A 27,632-nucleotide genomic window follows, 5' to 3' on the forward strand; every position below is an offset into this window, starting at 1 on the left:
ACCGTAAGTGCTTAATAATTATGACTTGTATGACACGTTTTAATTTCATGTTCTCCCTCAAAGTGTCAACTTGGTGCCACTGGCAGAATTAAAATGTTGCAGTGACTAGTCTATTCTGGTGAACATTTTTCTCCTTTGCTTTGCAGAACGCACAGGTTTTTCCATCCGTCCTGTGGCTGGTTACTTATCACCAAGGGATTTCTTATCAGGTTTAGCCTTTCGTGTTTTTCACTGCACACAGTATGTGAGACACAGTTCAGATCCTCTCTACACTCCAGAACCGTAAGTACTCCTATTGCAGCATCCATCCATCAATATGGTACTTACCTCATGAGTTTTTTTTTTTTTTTTCATGAAGATCAAGTGAATTAGCACATGTAAAGCATTTTGAATGGTGCCTGGCCTGTAATACATGTTCTGTGCGCTGTACGTGTTAGCCATTATTATCACCAGTAGTAATTGACAACCTGTTAGGTACCAAGTACTGTTCTAAGCATAGGGGATGTAAAACTGAAAAAAATTCAAAGTTTCATGCCTTCATAGGGCATATATTCCAATGGGAGATACAGACAATAAACAAACAAGTAAATATGAATAAAATAGAGTATCAGGTGGTTATAAGTTCTATGGAGAAAAATAAAGTAGGGAAAAGGGACAGAGGGGTATGTGTGTGTGGTGTGTGTTTCTATTTTGAAAAGGGTGATCAGAGAAGGACTCTCTGAGAAGGTGACATTTGAACAGAGACCTGACTTGGGGGTGGAGGTGGGGTGACATGTGGATGTCTCTGGATATTTGCGTGAATTTGTGTATATGTGTTTGTGAATGCCCAAGGTTTTGAACCAAAATAATTTCTTTACTATAATAATGTCCTTTGTGGTCCATTTCCAAAGTAATACCACATGATCAGTTTGAATAAAAGTAGGATCAGGTTTTTATTTGATTGAATGGTTGATCATGCATTTATGTTAAACATCATAGTGTGACAACTTGTACCTCTTTTTCAGAGATACCTGCCATGAACTCTTAGGTCATGTCCCCCTTTTGGCTGAACCTAGTTTTGCTCAATTCTCCCAAGAAATTGGCCTGGCTTCTCTCGGAGCTTCAGAAGAGGCTGTTCAAAAACTGGCAACGGTATAAATCTGGAAATCAATTAAGATCATTAATTCTTAACTGGGGTGGGATGTGGGTATTTGTGTAGTTTAAAAGTACATATTCCAGATGAGCATTAGAAAATTTGTCTCTGCTCATACTTAATTTAATTTAAATAATTTAAATAACATTAAAGGAAGACATTTAAGGTTTATCCAAAGAAGATGTGATAGGCTACAGTGCACGGGGTCGCCAAGAGTCGGACATGACTGAGCGACTTCACTTCACTTCAAAGAAGACATGAGCTTAAAAAAAAAGGCAGAGAAACAAAGAACACTAGAATACAACAACATTAATAGTTTATATACCTTTTTTTCAGTAAAAATGATAGGTTCTCTAAAATGATGCTAAAAATATTTTTTAGCACTTTATAAGACATCATGCTGGAAATAGAAATATGAGTAAAGTCTAATTCCCACCTTCAAGGAACTTAATGTGTTAGTCACTCAGTCATGTCCTACTCTTTGTCACCTCTTGAACTGTAGCCTGCTAGGCTCCTCTGTCCATGAAATTCTCCAGGCAAGAATACTGGAATGGGTAGCCATTCCCTTCTCCAGGGGATCTTCCTGACCCAGGGATTGATCCAGGTCTCCTGCATTGCTGGCAGATTCCTTACTGCAGAGCCACCTGGGAAGCCCATAAAATGGTTTATTGTATTTTAAAATTAATTAGTCAATATTTAAATTTTGTCTCAGTTTACATTTGAATATGGTAAATATAGCTAGCTATATCCCACATAAACGGATGGTCCTTAGGGTCCTCAGTTATTTTTAAAAGTATTTAAGAATTCCGGGAATAAAAGTTTGAGAAGTCTGACTTGGTCAAGGCCAGACTGTAGAAATACTTGTGAGCTAGTCTGAGGGTCTTGGATGTTATTCCAGGGTAACTTAAGTCAGTGACTAAGAGTCGTAATTTGTTTTAAATTGAGCCATTCACGATGTGAAAGTAACACTGATGTCCTTTTGCAGTGCTACTTCTTCACTGTGGAGTTTGGTCTGTGCAAACAAGAGGGGCAGCTAAGAGTCTTTGGTGCCGGCTTACTTTCTTCCATCAGTGAACTCAAAGTAAGAGTTGTAAATATTTGCACGTGACCATGTTCACTTAATGTAATTGATACCACCTGAAATAGTTTCTGGATTTGAACAAGAGCTTACTGTGGAAAATACTTGGGGTGGCAGTAAGCATTACCTAAGAGGTATTTTTCTCTTTCCTAAGTTTTCTGAATATAGATGCCTATTCAGAATTAGATATATCTTCTAAATAAAAAAGTATTTTAAAGCTTTTGCTTAACAAAGTCTTGCTGTTTCCTCTCTGTTTTTGGTGTGCTAACAATAACTTCAGTACTTTCTAGGGAATTCTTCAATGAGATTTATTATGTATCCAATAAAGGAATGAACCTCTGTTTGTTAGGTGGTGAGTGTGTATTCAGTATTGTCCAAGGCACAGTCCTGCTCTCAAAGAGCCCACTACCTGCTGGAGGGTACAAGTCATGTATAGGAATAACTACTGTTGAGTAGAAAGCAGATGCCATATTAACAGTAAATAAATAAAGATCCTTGGGTACATCCTACATGGAGAAGAGTGTTATAAAGAGTGGGGCATTTATAAGGAATAGCAATTCATTTGTTTTGCTTTAGTATATTGTGGATTAAATAAAGATGTAGGAAATAAGTTTGGAATTGTAGACTGGGACCACTGCGTTAGTAATACATTCAGAGGTGTGCTGATTCTGGCAGTTGTGTGAAGAAGTTGATCTATGAAAATGGATAGTATTCTTTGATTCACAGACTCTTTGTCCTCTAGCACGCTCTTTCCGGACACGCCAAAGTAAAGCCCTTTGACCCCAAGATTACATGCAAACAGGAGTGTCTCATCACAACTTTTCAGGATGTCTACTTTGTATCTGAAAGCTTTGAAGATGCAAAGGAGAAGATGAGGTAAAGTGTATCTTCCTCATGCCTTAATTTTCCTCTGCCTTAGATAGGTCCAGTAATGTAACAAGTCACAGAAGTAAGCAGCTAATAATTAGAAGTCCTCTAAGCCTTCTGCCTGGAACATATCTCCCTTCCACAGTAAATATTTAGGATGTGTTGTTTACAGTGATGTTCAGAGTTGCAAATATGAATCAGATACACTGAGAAATTGGTTACTTCCCATTCCTTCCTATCAGAGAGTTTATAATCTAATAGGGAAAACAAAATGTATGCAAATAACTATGTAACAAATTGGAAGCCTTAAAGAGATACAGATGAAACATTGTTCTGCATTTTATCCAGGAGCAATTCATTCCAGCCAGGGGAAAGGGAAAGCTTAATGGCATTTGAAAAAGGACTTGAAGTATACATAGGGTTTAGATATGTTCAATGTTAGACTAATGGACAGTATTCCGTTTTCATCATTTTCCCCCTAGAAACTGATTGCCTCTTATTTGTTTTCTTATATAGAGAATTTACCAAAACAATGAAGCGTCCATTTGGAGTGAAGTATAATCCGTATACACGGAGTATTCAGATCTTGAAAGATACCAGGAGTATAACCAGCGCCATGAACGAGCTTCAGCATGAGCTTGATGTTGTCAGTGATGCCCTTGCTAAGGTCAGCAGGCAGCTGAGCATCTGACAGTTACCGGTCCTAATCCCGAAAGCGTCTGAGCACCAATTCGGAGGCCTGTGGGCCAACTGTGGCTTTGCTTGAAGAGCTGATTGTGGAAGGACAGCAGCCAAACAACATTATCTACTCCCATTCTTTAAGGAACCATTACTCTTTGAAAACGTGTACCCAGATACCCCGAGCACACATCTAGATATTTTAGCCACTACTTATTTTTTTCTTTTGGTAACAGCTTTTGAAAGTATAATTCACATACTCGACAATTCACTGACCATCCCAGTTTTTATAGAGAATTTGCTTGACCCAATGGATAGATCTGTTCTTAGCTTGATTTTTATTTTCCTCAGTTCTTCTTGAGTAAAATGATGATCACTTAAAATACCTTAATGGTTATTATGGAGCTAATCCATATTGTTATCTAAGATCCTCTTATTTCTACAGTATCTTACTTATCATCAAATTTGGGCCAAGCTTGGTTGCATTCACATGCCTCAGTTTAATAGGAAACCAACTCTCCACTGCTAGCCTGAGCAAAAGAGAGCACTTTGCATATGAAATATGCCTAATAAAGAGCAGATAGTCTAATTTTAAGTGTAATGTCTTATAGGGAAATAGGAGTATCTAAAGCTAGAAAGGCTGATTGGGACATAATCATTAAGAATATGTGACTTTATTTTGTAGGCACTAGGGAGCCCCTGCTGAGTGACCATCCTCCTTGGGGATGGTCTTTTCTTTCTCTGGCGCTGTGTATGTTTTACACGATCTGCCCTACTGAGGAGGCCAAAGGGAACTTAGTGGGACTGCCACTTGCAAGGACCTGAACTCAGACATGCAGCCCCAGAGAATGTCCTCAGGTTAGCACGAGACAGTGTTGTTAGAGGGAGAGTTAAAACTGAGACAGAGGAGAGACATACCAAGTTAAAGTTGGAAAGCAGTGCCAAGCACTTTATCTCCAAGGTATAAGGGGAGACCATAAATAGGAAGGCCAGGCCTGAGGGCATAGGGTGGGGAAATAGGGAAGAAGATGGTGTAAGAAATGTCAGGAAGGGCATTTTAGGCCTGACACTGAAACAGTGACGGTAGCTAGCACTGGCTTCTATGTGGTGTCAGTGGTGTGTACAAGGAGCAGGCCTGGTATTAACGGGTGACTCTGGAGTCCACAGGACAGGCTTTTATTTCTTCAGTTTGCTCCTTTTCTCCCCCTACCCGCTAAAAGAAGACTTTCCTCAAGTTTCTGCTTTTGGCCCTCTTTTCTCTCTGCTTTCTGTTCATGGAGATGTCATCCGTGTCCATAACTTCAATTCTTATTCCATACATCTCCCATATTTGTAATTCTAACTCTTAACACCTGTCTTGAGTTTTTGCTTTTTAAATCCAGCTGCCTACTAGATGTTGCCATCTAATGCCCCATAAATTAGGCCAATGTTGGGTAACTTCTTGTCACACTATTTACATAGAATGAAATGGGGTTGTGCAAAATGGCAGCCCTGCCAAGAATTTTAAACTCTATAGGTCCAAAAAGGAACTCAGAATCACCTGAGTATTGTGCTCCATCAGTTTCCTCTCCCACTGATCTCATTTCTAGTAATGGTGAATGAAACTGAAACTGTTAGTCACTCAGTCATGTTTGACTCTTTGTGACGCCATGGACTGTAGACCACCAGACTTCTCTGTCCGTGGGATTCTCCAGGCAAAAATACTGCAGTGGGTAGCCATTCCCTTCTCCAGGGGATCTTCCCAACCCCAGGATCGAACCTGAGTCTCCTGCATTGCAGGCAGATTCTTTACTGTCTGAGCCACCAGGGAAGCCAGGGTCATATTTTCAGCCAATTTTCTGCTCTTAATCAGCTACTTTAAAAACTGGGTCCTTAATTTTTTTCACATTAATAGTCAAACTGTATACCATTTAACTTTTTTTTTTTTCAACAGATCACTAGATATTTTAATCCTTTTTAGGCCTCAAAGGATAATTTTAAAACTCTTAAAATTTATTTCATTTTATGTTATACAAGGAAGTAGAATTAGGAAGAGTAATTTATGCTACTTCAGATTTTTACATTACCAGTAAATTTTAATAGCTGATCAACTGTTAAATATACCTTTGATAGTACTAGATCTAAGTCAGTTAATCTGAAACCATTTGAAATACTGGTTAGGTAGTTTATAGTATTTGGTTGCAAGGAAATCTATGAAGCAAATATATGAAATCTAGATAGCAAATAACAACAAATTATGCATACTGTGTCTGGTTACTTTCATACAACCTTGATTATGGTAAAGAATCATAGTTATTGAATTTTTAAATGATGGTATTTCAAATCACTCTATGATTAAAACACACTAAAGTAAATGTTAAAGACACAACAATTATAATTCACATCTTCAGAATAATGGAAATATTTTATGATTGATTTCAGATCTTCTAACCTCTGAATTTGTGATATTTGGTAAATGAGGAATCCTTAGAGTCTTACAGGTTTCATGCATTTTAAATATATTTCTTCAAAGCCTCAAGGAATATGTTAATACTTACTCAAATATCAGAATAGATTTGAACCAAAAGTGTGGTTCATAATTCTTAATCAGTGAGTTATTACTCAGAGACATAGATGGTATTTTCCTGACTTTTTGAAGAACACTTCAAAATCTGGCTGTCAGAATGCCTACATTTCTTAATCTGCCTATTTTGTCATTTGGAGTTATACAGTGGTAACGACACACCAAAGTGTGTCCAAACTGAAAGAAAAAAATCCTGGAATTACTAGAGCAACACATAAAGAGTTCATATATTAATCTCTAGGAAATGTATAAAGACACTGTGGTCTTATTTCAGTCTTGTCTTTATTTTACAATGTGATACACATTTATGATTTGAAAGTTTGTTAGTCATTTGAGTAATAAAAGGACACAAAATTTATGTTTTCAATAAGCATATATTTTTTGTCAAATGTATGTTAAAAATGGATTTAAATGTATATTAGCAATTTTATTAGTTTCAAAAATCTGTAACATCCTTATTCTTTTTAAAAAACCTATGAATATGTGATATAAGTGAAGTCAAATACACCTGGAAAACCTAGTAACCACTTTTCAGAATTCTTGATAAAGTTTCAGTCTCATGTTTCTCATCTGTTAAGTGGGTTAGATGTACTTTCCTGGGTTATTCTAAGAATTACATTGTGAGAGGACTCTGTAAAAATAAACTTATTAGCCATATGTAAAGAATCATTGGGGCTTCTCAAGTGGCTCAGTGGTAAAGAATCAGCCCACCAATGCAGGGGACGCGGGTTTGATCCCTGGTCCAGGAAGATCCCCAAAGAAGGAAATGGCAACTCACTCCAGTGAGAACCCCATGGACAGAGGAGCCTGGCATGCTGTACTCCTTGGGGTCACAAAAGAGTCAGACCTGACAGCCACTGAACAACAGCAAAGAATCATTAATCTCCTTATCAGGACGCCTTCATAGCTTCTGAATGATTTTATCTTCCTCCAGAAGGAATTAACTTTTGCTTGAGCAGGCAGTGTATAATGGCAGGGGGTGCTCATCTTAGTCCAGGCAGGAACTAAGTCAACTTGATGATATGTTTCAGTCTTTGCTGCTGCTGCTGCTAAGTCACGTCAGTCGTGTCCGACTCTGTGTGACCCCATAGACGGCAGCCCACCAGGTTCCTCCATCCCTGGGGTTCTCCAGGCAAGAAGGGCTGGTCTATCTCCAGGTCACCTCTACTCTTAGGGTGCGGCTCTTTGGGATTCTCAAAGGAGAGCTTTGAGAATGTACCAGGGCTTCTCCTGGGGGATCCTGGACTTCTGCTTTCCTCTGCTTTACTCTTATTCCTCCTGATCACATAAAATTGCTAAAAGTACTGTTCATTTTCTCAGCTTCTCAGCTGCTGCTTTCTGCCCAGCTCCTTCTTTTTTTTCTTTCAGCCCAACTTCTTAGCCTCCAAGTCACTGCTTGCTAATTAGCAAATGTTTCAAGCAGAAAAGTAGTGCCAAATGAAATCTCTCAGCTTTTATATCCTGGCCCTCCAAGTTCTGGCTGCTTTCATAGCCCTCCAATGACTTAAAACAAATTTAAAAAATATTTTCCCATCTTTCCTAATTGTCTTTGGTGAGAGAACTGATCTGTAGCTAGCTAATCTGCCTATATTAAAAGCGGAAATCTGACCTTGGAGTAAATTTAATTTCTTTGAGCCTCAGTTTTCTCATCTATAAAGTAATGATTCCAACAGTACTTATTATACCAGTAAAATTGAGAGGATCAAATAAGATAATCCAAAAGAAAAAGCTTCCTAACCTGTATAGTATACAGAAATATTCCATATACTCAGAAAACTTCATATTTTCCTCTTATGGGGAGACAAGGCACCTGAAAGTGTTACCAACAAATAATTCAAATATAGCTTCATTCAATAATTCATCAAATAATTTGTATCTAGCTTCATTGCTCAAACTCATGTCTGACTCGATGGACGTGAGTTTGAGCAAGCTCGGGGAGTTGGTGACAGACAGGGAAGCCTGGCATGCTGCAGTCAATGGGGTCGCAAAGAGTTGGACACGACTGAGTGACTGAACTGAACTGAGCTTCATCCAAGAACTGAAACTCAACCAAGTTGCTAATGGGAAAAGCTAGTCAGTGGTATGTACCTAGTTCAAATATTGATAGTAGCTTCACTGCAACGCTTTCAAGAAATTATATTAAGGGATATAATATAATAATATAAGTTAGTTAAAGTACTGATGCAAGTACATTCAAGGGATGAAACTGGGTAACAACTGTATTCTTCCAGATCCTCTCACTATGAAAACTGACTAGGTTGTTCCTTCATGTGCCCCTTTGGATGAAATCTCAGGTCCCTGTCTTGAATTTTCTGCTCACTTTAAGTCCTTAGCTTCTAATCTCTTTCTCTCATTTCAGTATTTAAAAATCCCAGTGTTGTGAAAAAGTTCAAAACATTAAATTTTAAGATTAAAGTTTTTCCTTTCCTCTAGAACTGAGAAAGGAAGAGATGTGCTTTGTGTTTTTATTTTCTTGTGGCTCATTCTCCACTCACAAGAATGCCTCTGGCTCCTCCGGGGTTTGGGGATGGTGATGAGGAGGAGAGGTAAGGAGTAAGAAGTTCTTTTTGGTTTGATACTATTGACTTGGTATATATGCTTTTTGTACTTAGTAAGTATTTAATGTTGACTCATTGTCTGTGGGTGTTTTGAAAGAGCTTCCCACTTCTTATTTCTTGGAATCTCTTAATTCGGGTATATTAATGTCTCTGACTGGGATGTTGAATTCATCTCGCTCAGCCTCTATGAATCTAGTAGTCAGCTCTCCTGTGGGTGTCCCTTCAGCCCTCCAGAAATTCCCATGGGCTGGGTCTAACACTATACCCTGGCCAATTTGCTCTCGCATGGCAAACACTCACATAGGAGATATCCAGACATTCTTTGTCTTAAAAAACTCTGGACATGAAAGACCTCTCCAAAGTATCAGTATCTCTGCTCACTATCAGAGCAGTTATCTGGCCAGAAGCCATTGGACATTTCTCAGCATGAACTGGACAGCAACCTGAAGTGAAAGGCGCTCAGTTGTGTCCGACTCTTTGCAACCCCCTGAACTATACAGTCCATGGAATTCTCCAGGTCAGAATACTGGAGTGGGTAGCCTTTCCCTACTCCAGGGGATCTTCCCAACCCCGGGATCAAACCCAGGTCTCCCGCATTGCAGGCGGATTCTTTACCAGCTGAGCCACCAGGCAAGCCCAGACAGCAACCTCCCTGGTCCCAATCTGGAGGGATACATGCCAAGCTCTCTCAGTGGCCCTGCTGACGCTTGCCTTTCTTTAGACACAAAATAGGCAGGATTCATAGTACATTGACAATTATTGCACATATCCTCTCAGAATTCTCTCTCAGCCTCTTCAACCTCTTTCATAGACTTCCAGGGTATGTGAAGGTTTCTAGGCACCTTCACAAGTTCTGCTTTGGTGGTTTTGTACCTCATTTTATAATGTGGGAGTAATTGGCACTTATTATCTTAGAGTCTTAGCCAAATGGAGATGAGGAGAGTCTCATTTTATACTTAAAAGGAATGGTCAGGGTCTTCCTTGGTGGTCCAGTGGTTAAGAATCCACCTGCCAATGCAGGAGACAAGGGTTTGATCCTTGGTCGGGGAAGATACCACCTACAGTGGGGCAACTGAGCCCCGTGTGCTGCAACTACTGAAGTCCTTGCGCCTACAGCCCATACTCTGCAACAAGAAAAGCCACTGCAATGAGAAGCTTGCACACTGCAATGAACAGTAGCCCTCGCCCACCACAACTAGAGAAAGCCTTTGTGCAGCAATGAAGATCCACCACAGCCAAAAATATTAATCAATTATTTAATTTTTTAAAAAGGAATGATATTCTGATCATATAAAAGGCCGCTCTTATGAAAACAGGCTTCCCTGGTGGCTCAGCTGGTAAAGAATCTGCCTGCAATGCTGGAGACCTAGGTTTGATCCCTGGGTTGGGAAGATCCCCTGGAGAAGGGAACAGCTACTCACTCCAGTATTCTGGCCTGGAGAATTCCATGGACAGTATGTGGTCACAAAGAATGGGACATGGCTGAGCGACTTTCACGAAATCATTTAACTTATAAAGCAATCAGCAAACAGTATAGTTTTTGCACATCAAGTTCTCTTGAGAACAAAGAGCTGCTTTGCCTCTCTAAGGTTTGCATTTTTATTAGCATGGTCCTCTATGTTTTCAAGATGCCGCAGACTGGACAGGTAAATGTGAGGTGCTGCCCTTAAGTGGTCTTAAGGCAGAAACTCCAAGGAGTGGGTGGAGTGAAAGAGTGGGAAGTACTCTAAGAGCTCAGGGAGACACTAGCAAGGGCCTCTCAGGCATAAAGGGTGATGAGTACTGGAGGCTTGTGTCAGTAGAGGGGTCAAGAACCACTGAATATGGACTATCTTTATAATGGGACCCCATTTGTACCTGCAAGATAATTTGTGAATTGGAATGTGGGTTATGTACAAAAAGTACAAAAAAGAAAATAAGAATCACCTGTAATCCAACACCCAGCATGTGCATGCATGAAATTGATATAAAATTTGCTTTAATGATACATCATGAATATTTCTGTTACAACAAAACATGTATTTTTTAAAAAAAAATGGCAGCAGTATTCAAGTGCATGGCTATATAATTTAATCAATTTGTTTTTGAACTTTAAGGACTTTTAGATTCTAAGCTCTTTACTATTATATGTAACCCCATAATGAATAACTTGCAGTCCAAGGGTTTGTGCATAGTTCCGATTTTTTTCCTTGTGATAAATGAGCAGAAATGGAATTACTGGCTAAATGGCTATCTTCATATTCGTAGTATTCTTTGCTACATTTTCCTTCAGAAAAATTGTCCGGTAGTGTATGGAGGTGTGTCTGACAAAAGCTGTTTTATATGAAAATTTTTGTTGGGTGAAAATCATTCAGTTATTATTCAAGTTACTACCTGATGATCAGAATCCGGGCTGTGTTGGGGGTGCTGAGGGTTAGAAGGCCGCCCCGGCAGGCAGGAATCAGTTGAAAACCAACCTCCCTAGTTCAATATCCCGGGGGTGAGTTCCCGCTCCGTGCCAGGAGCTGAGGGCGTTGAGCAACGCTGTAAGACACTACATTCCCCCACTAGGAAGCACACTTCGATTTTGCAAACTGCACACCAAAGCGGGCCCGAAGCCAGTTTGGCCCAAGACAGAGTCAGGACCCTTTCCACCCCCCTTCCCAGGCTCAATTTCTTCCCCATCAAAAAATGGTGATGCAATCCCCGTCCCGTCAGCCACTCTGGGCAGTCATGGGTCGCTGACCTGAGCGAGCTTTGTGAACAGTTTAGTGTAGTGCAAGCGTACAGAATTATTACTAAAAATAGAGTGCGAGGGGAGGGAAGGAGACGCCAAGAGGTCGGGCGAGACAGGAGGCAGGGGGCGGAGACGCTCGTAGCGCGCCTGGGTGGGGTGATGGGGAAGCAGCTCCGGGAGCTGCAGACGCGCTCCCCTCGGGGCCAGGTTAGCAGCTGCAAGAGGGCGCGGCCCACAGCCAGCCGCAGACCCCTCCCCGGAGTGGGCGCAGCACACTCTTCACCAATCCCTCCCCAGGCCGGCCCCGCCCTCTGCAAGCCTCTCCCACGGCGGGCCCCGCCCCGCCCCCTCCCCGGCAGGTCCCACCCCCCTTCCCGGGAGTGCCCCGCCCCGTCCCCCTTCTCCGGAGAGGGCCCGCCCCCAGCCCCGCCCTCTCTCCGGGAGGGCCCCTCCCCGCGCCGCCCCCCCCCCGCCCCGGAAGCGCCGGCTGAGAGCGCCCGCATGGAGTCAGAGCCGCGCGCCTCAGAGGCCGTACCTACCGCAGCCGCGCTCTTCGCCTGGGTACGTGACTCCGCCCCCGGGCCGAGGCCGCTGGGACTGAGGGGTCGCAGAGACCCTAGGAAGCCCCAGTCCAGGATGTGGGCGGCGCTGGGGCCCAGCGGTCGAGGTCCGAGAGGCGGTCCGGGTTGGAGGATCCTGGGCTGAGGCCTGGGTAGGAGAGGGTCGGGAGGGAAGGGTCTTCGTGGGGGTGACTTAGGGGCTTCGGATCGGAGGAGCTGCGGCGCAGAGGGAAGAACCTGCTACCCGTACACAGTGTCTGAGTCCGCGACAGACTTCAGGCCTCGATAACGCTGGGAAAGACGGCGCGGCGGGCTCTGTGCAGAGACGACCGCCCTGTGGGGCCACCTGTGCTGCTCACCTTCCCGTGGCCAGTAGGATGGAGGCCTTTCCCCAGCTCCACCCCCGCTTGGTTGGAGCATCTTTTGGTGTGAGGCCTGCCGTGTTGAACCGTGCACGCGGCGGAGACCCTGCATAGTTGCAGATATTCGGCTGTGATTGGAACCTGCCTTGCACTGGGAGTGTGGGAGTCTGCGCTGGTGTTGGTTTGACCAGAGCATTGAGAGACGGGGTCATCTTCATGTATCGTGGTTGGGCGAGAGGAGAGCCTGTGCACAGGGGAGCGTGGCAGGCATCTGACCAGATGCACGGGAACAAGCAGTGTCTGGTAGTTCTTCACAGCGCATAATTGTATTGAAATGTATGACTTGTTAATATCAGTCTCCTTTGCTAGAATATAGGCATCAGGAGGGTGGGTACTGTGCCTGTCTTGTATGGTGCGGGGCTTATGCCTGGCACATTGTAAGGTGCTCAGTAAGCATTTGTTGACTGATGGATGAATGAGTACCTGTTGTGTGCAGAACTATGTGCAGGTCTTTTGGGAAAAGCACAAGAATTAAAGACTTGCAGCTCTTGCGTTGGGGATGGTGGAGAAGGAGGTGGGAGAGGATAAGATCTTTATTGCTGTTAAAACCAGTATGTATTGACTAATTTTTTTAAAAGCTAATTATCAGTACTGGGTAGCATTTATTGAATGCGGGATTGCTTCTGATGGGCAGAATGGAGAGCCTGGTGTGGCTTGAGGTAGTCTGACTCTCTGTGTGCCTTTGAGATGGCCCTAGAGCTGGGGGTGGAATTAGGGATTGGCTGTGTGCCTGGGATGGGTGTTTGTCCCAGGCCAGGGACTGGGCTCTGTGTAGACAGAGTACTGGCAAGGCCTTTCAGATATGGCCTTGTCAGTACTGAAGCAACAATACTGTTGAACCTAACCTCCTTGCTGTGCTTTGGAGTCTTGATGGTGTGTTCTTCCTGCTGTATTATCTGTGTGGAGGGGTATATTAGTTTGCTAAGGCTGCCATAACAAAATACCACAGATGGGGAGGCTTAAAGAATGGTTTAAACAGGTTTCTCACAGTCTGGAGGGTAGAAATCCAAGATCAAGGTATCAGCACGTTTAGTTTCGTCTGGGTCCTGTCTCTTTGGCTTATAGATGGCCTTCTGTTTGCTGTGTCCTCATGCAGCTTCTTCTGTGGGTGGGAGTGTTCACGTGTTTCCTCTTATAAGAATACCAGTCATATTGGATTTGGGACCCATCCTTATGATCTCATGGAACCTTAGTTACCTTTTAAAAGTCCCTGAATCCAAATACAAATCACATTCTGAGTCACTGAGACTAGGGTTTCAACAGATGAATTTCAGTGGAACACAGTTCAGTTCATAACAAGGGAATTTACCTTTATAGAGATGTGTGTGTGTGGGTGTGTGGGCGTGTGTGTGTGTGTGTGATGTATGGAGTGTTTATAAGGATGGGAGGCAAATACAGCTGTAATAGGTTGTATGAAAATTTCCTTTTGTTTTGCTCTATCATGGATGTAGGGCCTCTTGTTGCATCACAAAAATTTGGTGCCCAATTTGAATCCCATAATGTTGGTGTGTTACTTTCTGTTCAGCAACCTGTAGCCCTGGTCGTGGGGTAGGCATGCAGCTGTTAGAGCTAACAGAGAAATCCTGTGCACATGTTCTCCACTTCATACTGGGCAAGTCTTTCATTTGGTCTTTCCTAGGTAGGGACTCATAGGGTCTTACATTCATTCACTGTAAAATACGTGCCCACCTTCTTTGGACCAGCACCATTTCAGATGCAGGGGAAACAGCAGTGAAAAGAACAAGGTTCCTGCCCTCATGGAGTTTACTTTTTAGTGGGAGAGGTAGGCAGCAAACAAGTAAACATATACTGTAATGCCAGGGAGTGCTATGAAGAAAAATAAAACAGAAAAAGGGCTTAAAGGGATTGGGGTGTTATTTTAGATAGGGTCATACAGTTAGCTTCCTGCTAGGTAAGCTCTGGGCTGGTTCACCATATATGCCTTTTTTCTTTATTCTTAGAGGCAAAATAGGGTATAATGAAAGGATCAGGGCATTTGACTTGTCTACTCAGCTGTGTGACCATGGAAAGTTATTTAACCTCTCTGAGCCTTAATTTCTTCATCTGTGAACTGAGAGCGATAATGCCCTCTCCTCTGTTGTGAGAATGAATGCCCAGCCTACAGAGAAACAAGCACTCAGTAGTTGGTAACTAGTATTGCCCTGGGGAATTCTGGGACTTCTGGGACCCGTGTCCCTGCATGGCTTGCTCGTCCAGCAGGGAGTCCTTGCAGCCCTGGATGACTGTGGAATAGACCACCGGGACAGGAGTTTGTATGCATGGATGCATTTTTGAGTTTAAATCACTTTTCTTCATTCAGGTGTCTTACAAAACGAACACATTTTCAAAGTTTTACTACTTAAGAACCAACCAGCAGTAGGTAGTTGGAGAAATTATAAGGATTCTCAAAATCTTAATAAGATTTTCCCTGCAGGCCCATAATCCCTTATCTTCAGTTTTGAATTCAGAAAACTCTGAAAACCCAATACTGACTTGACATGAGGCTGTTTATAGTCTTTGACCACTAACTGTGAGTATTCGTACTATTCACTGCAGAAATAATACTGTTTGACTTATGGAGTGCTGCTCCGCGTATATGATTTATATACCACATTACTTTGCTGAAGTCTGTAAACTTCCGAGACTGAAATACATCTGGCTGCAAAGGTTTCAGATTAGGGATTCTAGACCTTTATCATATAATAATAATGACACACATGTTGCCCATCAAGGAGAAATCTGTTTCCTTAGAGGAATCTCATGGCATGTCTTACAATCCCAATGCAGTGTACTTGGAAAGGTCCTTAGAGATCGTTGCCAACCTCTTTCACTGTACATATGAAATAACAGTGATGCACTCTGCTTGTAGGCACAAAATCCGCAGCTTACTTTGATTCCAGAAACTCATTGCCAGTTTCCCCAGTGAGGCTGTGGGGAGAAGGGACAAGAACTAGTACTACTACATTCTTCCCCTCCCACTTTGTTCCTATTTTTCCTGATTATGTCTTACTTTAGCTTCCCTAGATAATTAACTTTTATCAGAAAGAACTCCTATGCTGTCTCCCTGAAGCAACACATACAAGCTGGGGCATTGGAAGGGGAAGTTGAGGAGTATCCCAGGATGAGCCGTGGATGCTGACGGCTCCTCCCACATGGAAACTGAGGTGTTCTGAGGCCTCTGTCCAAGTATAGATGTCGTATAACAACTTCTTAAAAAGGAGCCTATGGCATCTTATCTGTCATAGGCTCAGAGAGAAGTGTCAGGGTGAGAAAGGTGGGGACTGGTAGATTCAAATCGACCAGTTGAGGTTGTTGAGGTTCCCGTACTTTTTCATGCTTGGCTTATTTTATCCCTAGGGTGCAAATAGCTATGGGCAACTTGGCCTTGGCCACAAGGAAGATGTGCTTTCTGCCCAGCAACTGAATGACTTCTGTAAACCCGGTTGTATCAAGAGGATCACAGGAGGAGGGGGCCACTCTGCTGTTGTCACTGGTAACTTCCTTCAAGAACATAGAGCCTCTCACTTTCTTATTTGGACCTTTCCCCCTAGGGTGTTATATTACCATCTTTCAGCCTTTTGTATTTTGCAGAGGATAGCATTTTTGTGACGGATTCAGGTTACCATCAGAGAATCCTAGGTTGTCAGAGCCAAAAGGATTTCAGAGATCAAGACCACCCCTCTCTTCCTACATGAGGCTCAGAGAGGAAAACTGCTTCAAGTTACAAGACGAATAGTGGCCAAGTTGCAATATATATTATACTTTATGCTGTATATTGGTATTTAACTTTCACCTGTGAGTTAGAAGTCTTTGCAGTTAAGTTGAATATTCCCTGAGAGCAAGAACTTTGTATTTTCCTTAATCTTCCCTCACAGTAGCTGGGGTAGTACTTAGGACTACAGCACTATAATACTGCAAAAGAGGGCATGTTCCATCCTGATTAAGAACTTGAGCTCTGGAATCAAACCTCCTGGGCTTAAATCCTTGTTCTTTTAATTATTGGCTATGTGGCCTTGGGCAAATTACTTAATTTCTCTGTGCCACAGTTGCTTCTCTGTTACATGAGGATAATGATGGTGGATGAGGAGAATCCATAAGTTAACAGGACTGCATTATGACTTTCAATGGGTATTTGACACTTTGGCCTCCCTCTATAAAGAAATATTTAAAATTATACTTACAGTGGCACTGATATAAAGATGGATATAATCCAGGCTAGATTTAGCATTATATATTTTTATTACATATATTTTTTATTTAAAAAATTTAAATTAAAATATTTTTGTGGGCTTCTACGAGTATTGTGCACCCTGGCACTATGCATAAAGGATAAGTTGGCCCCTTAGAAGAGTACTTGGCACATTTTACATTCCAAATAGATATTGGCTTTTACTGTTACAGTAGATGCTCAATTTGGTGATTGACTGGCCACTGCTGTAGAACTTGGCGTTTCCATTTAGATATTAGGTTGGAACTCCTTGGCCCTGTGCCATTAGGTCCAGAGCACATTAACATGCATGGCTTATTAACTTGGGTGGGAAAAAAGTTAGTGGGTCTATGCCTCCAAATGATTTATGAAATCCTTTTGCTCACTTTGGCAATTGTAATTTCCCCTGCACATACTACCACCAAAACCTTTGTGTTTTGCAGATGAAGGAATTCTTTTTGTGTGTGGCCTGAACAAAGATGGGCAGCTGGGGCTGGGTCACACAGAGGAGGTCCTGTATTTTACCCTCTGCCGATCGCTCCTTGGCTGTGCCATCCAGCAGGTGGCCTGTGGCTGGGACTTTACTATTATACTTACAGGTGAGTGCACTTCTAGGTAAATCTGTATCACTGCCAAGGCTTTTGGTGAGAAGAACATGATGCTGAGGGCCCTGATTCAATGAAACCCACTTTGTATTTAAAAACACACACAAGGGACTTCCCTAGCAGTCCACTATCTAAGACTTCATGCTCCCAAAGCAGGGAGTCTGGGTTTAATCCCTGATCAGGGGACTAGATCCCATGTGCTGCAAGTAAGAGTTCATATGCCACAACTAAAGATCCCACATGCCACAGCTAAGACCCGGTACAGCCAAATAAATATTGACACACACACACATAAATGTTCTTTCTAATTGTCAAGGCAAGTTGTGGTGTGCATTTTGCAAGGAGAGTTTTAACAGTAAAGAAGATTGGGCTGGAAAATCTGGAGGGTAATTATTAGAATCTAAATAGTTGCTAGTGGTAAAGAACCCACCTGCCAATGTGGAGACCCAAGAGACCTGAGTTCGATCCCTGGGTCGGGAAGATCCCCTGGAGGAAGAAATGGCAACCTACTCCAGTATTCTTGCCAGGAGAATTGCATGGGCAGAGGAGCCTTGCAGGCTACAGTCCATGGGGCCACACAGAATCAGACATGACTGAGCAACTGAGCACACACAAACAATAGTTATCATTTATGAAATACTTAGCGTGTGGGCCTGGGTCAGAGCTGTAGGAAGTCAGTAGATAACAGTGTTTCTTGCTCACATTTGGGACCACTTGTGAGACAGACACAGAATGGTCAGACAGGTGGGGAGCGAACGATCAGCTTTTTACTGATACAGGCTAAGTTAGAGAATGGGGTTGACTGTCACACCAAGAGGTTCTGCTGACACTCCTCTAATCCAAGCCTGCCCCCTAAATTTTAACAGGGGAGACCCTTACTGTCTGTCAGCCCAGGGTGTCTGAGAGGAAGGTGCCAAGCCATACATGTCCTGTTTCTTCTCCCAAATTCACCAAGTGGCTAGGCTATCCCTCCTTCCCCAGAAAGCAGTGCAAATGGAGAAAGGCAGGGAAAAGGCCTGAAGTATATTAAAATAGGGGCTTCCCTGGAAACTCAGCTGGTAAAGAATCCGCCTGCAGTGCAGGAGACCCTGGTTCGATTCCTGGGTCAGGAAGATCCTGGAGAAGCAATAGGCTACCCATTGCAGTATTCTTGGGCTTCCCTGGTGGCTCAGATGTAAAGAATCTACCTGCAATGCAGGAGACTTGGGTTCCATCCCTGGGTTGGGAAGGTCCCCTGGAGGAGGGCATGGCAACCCACTCCAGTATTCTTGCCTGGAGAATCCTCACGGACAGAGGAGCCTGGTGGGTCACAGTCCACGGGGTTGCAAAGACTCGGACACAACTGAGCGACTAAGCACAGCACATATTAAAGTAATGGAAATTCTGTTCCATGGAAATGTGAAAAGTGGGAGATGAGTATCTTGCATCTCAACACGAGGCACACAGCTAAGCATTCTCCATGGTTAACCTGTTATTAATCAAGTGTGGAGTGGGCAGTCTGTGTGAAATGCTCAGCCCAGTGCCCAGTCTTTTTATTCCTAGGGAAACAGAGCAGAGACTATGGATTGAATGGGCTGAAGCACTGGTGCCTCTCATTCCTTTTGCTGTTCTCAGTGGCAGAATTTACCCACTGGACATAGATATCTTACTTCTTAGATTTGCAATTCAAGTATTTGTATTTTGCAGAAAATGGTCAAGTCCTATCATGTGGCTCCAACTCCTTTGGCCAACTGGGAGTTCCTCATGGGCCTCGAAGATGTGTGATCCCCCAGGCCATCGAGGTAAGGACAGCACTTGATATTGAGCTTGCCTCTGTCCTGTTAAAGGATCTCCACGTATCACAGTTATCCCTCCCTAGACTGAAAGGCTGGCTGGGTCCCTGAAAACTCATGGGGTAGTTAGAATGTATGTTGAAAAACTTAGATTCTCCTGAGGAAATTAGTTGGGAGGGATGGATGCTGTGAGTGAAAAGCCTCTGCTAGCTCTCATACATGTTATAATTTTTTGTGAAGTAAAGGAATGAAACTAATATATCTTATAATGACATTAATGACATCTTAAAATTCTAAAAGTTATAATAGTGGAAACTGTGTTAGAAACAGGTCTGATTGGAAGTGACTTCCCTAAGGACACTAAGTGAGGCAGATGGCATAGGTCAGTGCCGTCCAGTGGAAATGTAATGTGAGCCACATACGTAGCTTAAAATTTTCTAGGAGCACCATTTAAAAAATGTGTTTCAGGACTTCCCTGGTGGTCCAGTGGTTAAGACTCCATGCTTCCAATGCAGTGGGGTGGAGGGAGGGGCAGGTTCGATCCCTGGTTGGGGAATTAAGCTTTCACATGCTACGTGGTGTGGCCAAAAAGTAAAAATAAAAATGTAAATAAATAATGTATGTTTCAGTGGTTTTTAGTATATTCAGAGATGTGCAGCCACCACCATCATCTACTTTTAGACTATTTTTATGATCACAAAAGAAACTGCATGCCCAATAGCAGTCAGCTCCCACTTTCACCTCTCAACAGCCCCTTGTTGTTGCTGCTCTTATGGTTCACTCGCTCAGTCCTGTCTGGCTCTTGGTGACCCCATGAACTGCAGTGCACCAGGCTTCTCTCCCTCTTTCGCTGTCTCCCTGAGCTTGGTCAAACTCATGTCCATTGAGACAGTGATGCCATTCAACCATCTCATCCTCTGTGGCCCCCTTTTCCTCTTGCCCTCAGTTTTTTCCAGCATCAAAATCTTTTCCAATGAGTTGGCTCTTCAAATCAGGTGGCCAAAGTCTTGGAGCTTCAGCATCAGTCCTTCCAGCAAATATTCAGGGTTGATTTCCTTTAGGATTGACTGGTTTGATCTCCTTGCTGCCCAAGGAACTCTCAGGAGTCTTTGCCAGCACCACAGTTTGAAAGCATCAATTCTTATGGGCATTTCATATAAATGGAATCATATAATACGTAACCTTTTGTGTCTGGATTCTTTCATTGCATATGACTTTTTTTAAGTTTCATCCATGTCATGGTATGACATGGTAAAATTAATTTTAATAACTTTTAAACTAGTCTCATGTATCCAAACTATGATTATTTCATTTTATGTATCATCAATATAAAACTTCACTAATGAGATATTTTATATTCTTTAACTTATATGAAGACTTTTTTTGTGGTGTAGATTTTCTTTAGAGTATATCTCAGTTCAGTATAGTCACCTTTTAAGTGATCAACAGCCACATGTAGTTAGAGGCTACCATACTGGATGGCACAAGTATTAGATAGGACTCCTGGTTTTAGTTCAGAGCTCTTTTCACTGCATTGTACTTAAAATGTACACATTTTTCTGAAGATATGGAAGCAAATTTTTAAAGAAATTATACTGGAATCTAAAATGAGTTTCACCTAAGCTGCTCCATTCATACCTAATTTTCCTAAACTGTGACTAAGAATGGGATCTGTTTTCATTGGATAGCGCTTGGGTCTGTGCCTATCACCTGAATTCTAATTGGCTGGTATTGGGGGAATATTATTTGGGGTCATGGTTTCCATGGTGTTTTAGTCCCTTTGGGTTATTCTAACAAAAATATCATACAGTGGGTGGCTTAAACAGCAAACATTTATTTTTCACAGCTCTGGAGGCTGAGAAGTCCAAAATCAAGGCACCAGCAGATTTGGTGTTTGGTGAGGGCTCACTTTCTGGTCCACAGACAGCCGTGTTTTTGCTGTGTCCTTAAGCATGAGAAGGAGAAAAGCACCTTTTATAAGGGGATTAATCTCATTCATAAGGGCTCTGCTCTCATGACCTAATGACCTTCCAAAGGCCTCACCTCCAAATAGTATCATGTTGGGGATTAGGTCTCAACATATGACTTTTCAACAAACACATACACTCAGTCTGTATAGCATATGGTATACATGGAATTCTAGACTGTGTAGTCCCTCTTGTAAGTGTATAGCTTCTATTAATAGTTGCAAATAGATGAGTTTTTAAGAACCTATGTATAAGTTATAATTAATTTAGCTTGAGTCACATGATGGAAGAAGGCAGAGGAACAAAGGTTAAAATATGTTAGATGACAAAATAAGAAGGTAAAAACATTTTGACATGCGTACCTTATAGAACAATGGGAGAAATGTGCTAAAGTGAAGTGTAAGAGAAATTCATTCATTTATTTAATAGCAACTATTGTGTGAAGGCAGAGTCGGACACGACTGAGTGACTGAACTGAACTGAACTGATTGTGTAAAGGTGCTGTATTTAGGCAGGAGAGACAAAGCTGAGTAAGACCAAATCCTAACATTCGAGGACCTTGTAGTTTAGTAGTATGTGTTGATATAGAAACACCTAGATGCATTACCGTGTTAGAACTATGATAGATGCTTGTGGAGCCCCCAAAAGGGAGTGTTGAACTCTTTCTAGGGGAAGGTAGGGTGAGAACAGACCTATGCTGAATCTTGAAAGTTGAGTAGAAATTGACCTGGCTTGGGATAGGAGGATGTACAGAGTAGGTACAAAAGAAGCACATTGCAAACAGAAGGATAAAACAGGCATAAAACAGGAGGTTTAGAGATGCTGCAAGCAACTTAGTATGATTGTAATATAAGGAAGTGGTAGAAGTGCCAGTGGGGAGTGGGCTGGTAGTATCTGACAAATGGTAAGAACAGTGAGTTAGAGAGCAGCCATATGGGGAAGTGTGGGGGCGTGTCGGGAAGGAAGATTCCTCAGGAAACGCTTGCTAATAATCTACATGAGAGATGATCCTGCCCCAAACTAAAGCAGCAGCAGTGGGGTGGAGAGGAAGGATTGGAGATAAGTTGTTTTGAAGATATTGAATCCACATGTAAAGCCCTTTATTTACCTTTGAAAAGAAAAAAAAATTTTTTAAGGGTAATGTTTTGAAATTGTGTGAACAGTAAGATTTGATCTTCCCTGAAGCTAATGTGATTGTGGGCTGGATTAATAGAAGTATAGTCTACAGAAGAAGGGAGGCCAGAGCTCTGTCCTTCTTTGTGTTGGTCACACTACATCAACGATGTTGTGTCCTGGTGTGGGTTTAGTTCTTCAGCTCTGGTCACTGAGGTGAATAAGACTCAGACCCTGCCTTTGAGGACTCTAAAGTTTAGAAAGACACTGTTATTGTTCAGTCACCAAGTCGTGTCTGACTCTTTGTGACTCTGTGGACTGCAGCATGCCAGGCCTTCTTTAGAAAGACACTGTGGACCTAAATAAGCAAATATGGTAAAGCCCCATAGGGGCTGTGATTGTGCATATACAGTCCCTTAAAAGAGAGAGACTGAGTAACCAGAGTGTAGAGGAGAAAAAACAAGAGAGGGAGGGAATTTGAAACTCGATGATGGCTGATGGCATTGGGGATGTTCGGCCTAAAGAAGAGACATGTATCTGTTATGTATAGCTGTGTAATAAACGTCCCCTGAAATTTAGCAGCTTACAACAGCAAGCATTTATTGTCTCACAGTTTGGAGGGTCAGGAATCTGGGAATAGCTTAGCTGGTCTCATGAGGCTGCAGTCGAGATGTCAGTCAGGCTGCTGGAGGTCTGCTGGAGGCTTGACTGGGCTGGTGGTTCCTTCTCCCGCTTTCTCATGGGCAGGGGACTAGTTCCTTGCCATATGGGCCTTTCTGTAGGACTGTTCAGATGTGATATGGCTTTCCCCCCAAAAGTGATGAAACAGTAGCTAGTAGCTGACTTTATTTTTCTGGGCTCCAAAATCACTGCAGATGGTGATTGCAGCCATGAAATTAAAAGATGCTTACTCCTTGGAAGGAAAGTTAGATCAACCTAGACAGCATATTAAAAAGCAGAGACATCATTTTGTCAACAAAGGTCTGTCTAGTCAAGGCTATGGTTTTTCCAGTGGTCATGTATGGATGTGAGAGTTGGACTATAAACAAGGTTGAGCACTGAAGAATTGATGCTTTTGAACTGTGGTGTTGGAGAAGACTCTTGAGAGTCCCTTGGACTACAAGGAGATCCAACCAGTCCATCCTAAAGGAAATCAGTCCTGGGTGTTCACTGGAAGGACTGATGCTGAAGCTAAAACTCCAGTACTCTGGCCACCTGATGCAAAGAGCTGACTCATTTGAAAAGACCCCGAGGCTGGGAAAGATTGAGGGCAGGAGGAGAAGGGGACGACGGAAGATGAGATGGTTGGATGGCATCACCGACTCAATGGACTTGGGTTTGGGTGGACTCCGGGAGTTGGTGATGGACAGGGAGGCCTGGCGTGCTGCAGTTCATGGTGTCGCAGAGTCGGACACAACTGAGTGACTGAACTGAACTGAAAAATGATGAGAGAGAAAGAGAACTTCACTGCTTTTGGTCAAGCAAGAGGCTTCAATGCCTTTTATTGTCTACTCTCTGAGTCACTCAACACTTCCTTATCCCATTCACTAGAAGCAAGTCACTAAGACCAGCCTACAGTGAAAGTGAGGGAAGTTAAGCTGCATATCCTGAAGGGAGGAGTCTTAAAGAATTTGAGGACCTGTTTTTAAATTTTATTTTTATTTTTTTGGAGTATAATGGCTTTGCAATGTTTTGTTAGTTTTCCACTGTACAACAAAATGAATCAGCTCTATGTATACATATATCCCCTCCATCCTGAGCCTCCCACACCCACCCCCGGAGTACCTATTTTTAAAGCCACTGCAAGATGTCTTAGAGAGGACATGACAGCTGACTTCAAATGTTTGGAAAGCCTTGTCAGAAGCAATAGCCAGTTAGCTTTGGTTCCACCTAGGGAGACAGATGGAAACGTGCAAACGTGGGCAGGCATCTGGGGAGGTGGTGAGCCCGTGTTTCTGGAAGAAGGTATTTGGGCAGGGGTTAGATGACCCTTGGTGGGGTGTTGTCAAAGGGTTTCTAGCATTGAGTGCGGATTGGACTAGATCAGAGATCAGCAAACTAGACGCCTTGGTAAATAAAGATTTATTGGAACACAACCACACCTATTCATATATTTATGAATGTTTTTATGTTACAATGGCAGAGTATAGTGGTGTAACAGAGTCTAAAATATTCACTATCTGTCCCTTTATGGAAAACTTTTGCCAACTCCTGGACCGGATGACCTTGCAGGTGCCTCCTAGCCCTGAGTGGCATTGTGATATGGTATTTGAAAAATACTTTGCTTTTTAGGGATACATATAGAGGCATTTGTGAATGGAAATGTTGGGGATTTGGAGCGCCACACTAATCAGATGCATAATGAGGACCATGCCGCATTGTATTTGTGCATAAATTACATAACACTTTGTAGATGGATAGTTCTGAGATCACCATCCTTTTCTTTGTTTTGACAGCTCCTGAGAGAGAAGGTTGTTAGTATTGCTGCTGGACTGAGGCATGCTTTAGCTTCAACAGGTGATCATTTTGCTATTATTTTCTTAATGGGCATGTAATAAGGAGACATGGAGCTTTGAAAGAAATAAACTTTAAGAAGTAATTCAGAATGTCTGCTGTGCTCCAGTCTGATTAAAAGGAGGGGATGTAAGGCAGAAGTCATGCAGGAAAGCCTTCAGCAGCTAGGGAGGAAGGAAATGAGGTGGTCTAGCTTTTCATTGTGTTCTAGACTTGGTGCTAGGTTCTCTTGGTTTAATTGTTTGGTGTCGTTCAGTCGCTAAATTGCATCTGACTTTTTTGAGACCCCATGGACTGAAACCCTGCCAGGCTCCTCTGTCCATGGGACTGCCCAGGCAAGAATTCTGGAGTGGGAGCCATTTCCTTCTCCAGGGGATCTTCCCGACCCAGGGATGGAACCCATATCTCTTGCGTCTCCTGCATTGGCAGGCAGATTCTTTACTGCTAAGCCACCAAGGACGCTCCTGTCGTTTAATTAGTAGCTCATTAATCTTCATAGCCGTGCAGTAATGTGAGTTAAGTTTTTTTAAAATTGAGGTATAGTTGATTTATAATATTATATAAGTGTTAGGTATACAACTTAGTGATTCCCAGTTTTCAAAGATTACATTCCATTTATGATCGTTAGAAAATATTGACCATGTTCCTTGTACAATATATCCTTATTGCTTATTTATTTTATACATAATTGCTGTATGTCTTACATATGAAGAAACTGAGGTCCAGAGAGTTAAAGAGCTTGTCTGAGGTTATACAGGGAGTTGGGAAATAAAAGGTGAGCTGGGATCAGAGTCTAGGCTGGATTCCAAGACCCGCATTCTTTGCCATGAACTGCATTGCTTTTCTAGTGGATTTTAATGTTTATTAATTTAAAAGCTTCAAGTGAGCTTGTCTTCTGTGCTGTGAGAGGGTGATGGGTGTAGGGCTGACAGAGTGTGTGAGGTTAGAGGTGGAAAGTGGAGGAGGCATGACCCTTTTTTCTCTCTCTTACTCATTTTTCTGCTTTCTGCTCCCACTCCTCTGGGCTGAAGGACAGTCTGAACCGGCTCTGGCAGCCGAGGCCCAAGTGTTGGTGAGTCCAATCTTGGAACCAGGAGAGGAGTAGAGGTGATTAAGAGTCTAGTGCTACATGGTTGTGACCTGGGACTTAGGGTCGATTATAGTTTTTTGAAAAATTAAGGTTTTTATTTTGATAGACTTACAGGTTCACATGCCATTGTAAGAAGTGAAATAGATCACACGCACTCTTTGCCCAGTTTCTCCCAGTGATAACATCTTGTGAAGCTATAGTGTAATAGCTCAACTGGGGTGTCTTGACACAGTCAAGATACAGAACAGTACCTTCACAAGGATCCCCCTTATTGCTCTTTTATAGCTGCACCCACTTTCTACCTACCCTCACCCCTTCTTAGCTCTTCTGTTCTCCCATAATAATGTCATTGTAAGAATGTTATAAAATGGTATCATACAGTATATAGCCATTTGGGGTTGGCTTTTTTGCTCAGCTTATGACTCCATGGAGATTCATCCAAGCTGGGAGTATCAATAATTTGTTCCTTGTTATTGCTAAGTAGTATTCCATGAAAAAGTGAAAGTGAAGTCGCTCAGTTGTGTCTGACTCTTTGCGACCCCATGGACTGTACTGTACCTGCCAGGCTCCTCCATCCATGGGATTTTCCAGGCAAGATTACTGGAGTGGGTTGCCATTTCCTTCTCCAGGGGATCTTCCCAACCCAGAGATCCAACCCGGGTCTCCTGCATTGCAGGCAGACTCTACCATCTGAGCCACAAGGGGGCTTCAGTATTCCACAGTATAGCTGTATTAGTTATACTCTGTTAGTTAAACTCTATTAGCTTGCTAGAGTGGCCATAACGTAATATCACAGAGTGGGTGGCTTAAGCAACAGGAATTTATTAATATTTTCTCACAGTTAAGGAGGCTAGAAGTTCAAGATCAAGATGAGGGTTGGTTTCTAGTGACATTTCTCTTCCTGGCTTGAGGATGCTACCTTCTTGTTCTCTCCTCACGTGGTTTTTCCTCTATACATGCATGTGGAGAGAGACAGAGATCTCTGGTGAATCTTTCTCGTTTTAAAAGGACACCAATTCTTTCAGAAGCCTCGCTCTTATGACCCATTTAACTTTCATCACGTCCTGTAGGCCCTATCTCCAAATACAGTTACATGGACATTTAGGACTTCAATATATGATTTTTACGGGGGATACAATTCAGTCTATAACAACCACAGTTTGTTTAACCAGTCACCCACTGAAGCACATTTGGCTGTTTCCGGTTTTTAGCTATTAAGAACAAAGCTATAAATATTTGTGGACAAGTTTTTATGTGAACATAAATTTTCATTTCTCTGGGATAAATGCCCAGGAGTGTGATGACTGAATTGTATGGTAGTTATTATACTTTTATAAGCAGGTTCCTTTAGAAATTAGCAGGGCCAGCCAGAGAATTGCCTGTCATTGGTTTCCTTGCCCCTTGTCTACCAAGATTCTGTGACCGCTAGTCTCATGAGTACATTTTTGTCAAGTTACAAAGAAACACAGTTATGTGTTTAAGTCCTCTTCTTCCCCCACTTTTTTCAGTAAATATTTCTACCTGCATCTCAAAAAGATAAGGACTTTTTCTGAAAACATTACCAAAAAAAAAAAAAAATACCACCATCATATCTGCAAAAAATTATCAGTAATTCTGTAATTTCATTAAGCATCCATTCAGTGTTTAAATTTCCCTGATTGTTTCAAAAGTACTTTTTATGGTTTTGTTTGAATCAGGATCCAAATTAGATCTATCATTGCGGTTAGTTAATATGTATCTCATGTCTATCTCTTTCTCTTTTAAAATTTATTTATTCCTTTTTGAAAATT

General features: G+C 42.3%; 2 protein-coding genes across 5 annotated transcripts in view; both read left to right on the forward strand.

The window, feature by feature from the left end:
* The window catches only part of TPH1 (tryptophan hydroxylase 1), a 29,941-nt gene extending 21,254 nt beyond the window's left edge, over positions 1-8,687 (forward strand). For both annotated transcript variants that reach the window (XM_061146471.1, XM_061146461.1), the window contains 5 exons: positions 147-282; positions 1,005-1,131; positions 2,118-2,213; positions 2,953-3,086; positions 3,594-8,687. In XM_061146471.1, the coding sequence (XP_061002454.1) occupies positions 147-282; positions 1,005-1,131; positions 2,118-2,213; positions 2,953-3,086; positions 3,594-3,768 (668 nt within the window). In that variant the 3' untranslated portion in view covers positions 3,769-8,687. The remainder of the gene's footprint in view (positions 1-146; positions 283-1,004; positions 1,132-2,117; positions 2,214-2,952; positions 3,087-3,593) is intronic.
* Positions 8,688-12,062: 3,375 nt separating this feature from the next.
* SERGEF (secretion regulating guanine nucleotide exchange factor) overlaps positions 12,063-27,632 on the forward strand; it is a 231,395-nt gene continuing 215,825 nt past the window's right edge. For all 3 annotated transcript variants that reach the window (XM_061146484.1, XM_061146503.1, XM_061146494.1), the window contains exons 1-5: positions 12,063-12,153; positions 15,932-16,067; positions 17,225-17,380; positions 19,073-19,167; positions 24,695-24,755. In XM_061146484.1, coding sequence (XP_061002467.1) covers positions 12,094-12,153; positions 15,932-16,067; positions 17,225-17,380; positions 19,073-19,167; positions 24,695-24,755 — 508 coding nt within the window. In that variant the 5' untranslated portion in view covers positions 12,063-12,093. The remainder of the gene's footprint in view (positions 12,154-15,931; positions 16,068-17,224; positions 17,381-19,072; positions 19,168-24,694; positions 24,756-27,632) is intronic.

Source organism: Dama dama, chromosome 1 (genome assembly GCF_033118175.1).
Source record: "Dama dama isolate Ldn47 chromosome 1, ASM3311817v1, whole genome shotgun sequence".
NCBI classification, from domain to species: domain Eukaryota; kingdom Metazoa; phylum Chordata; class Mammalia; order Artiodactyla; family Cervidae; genus Dama; species Dama dama.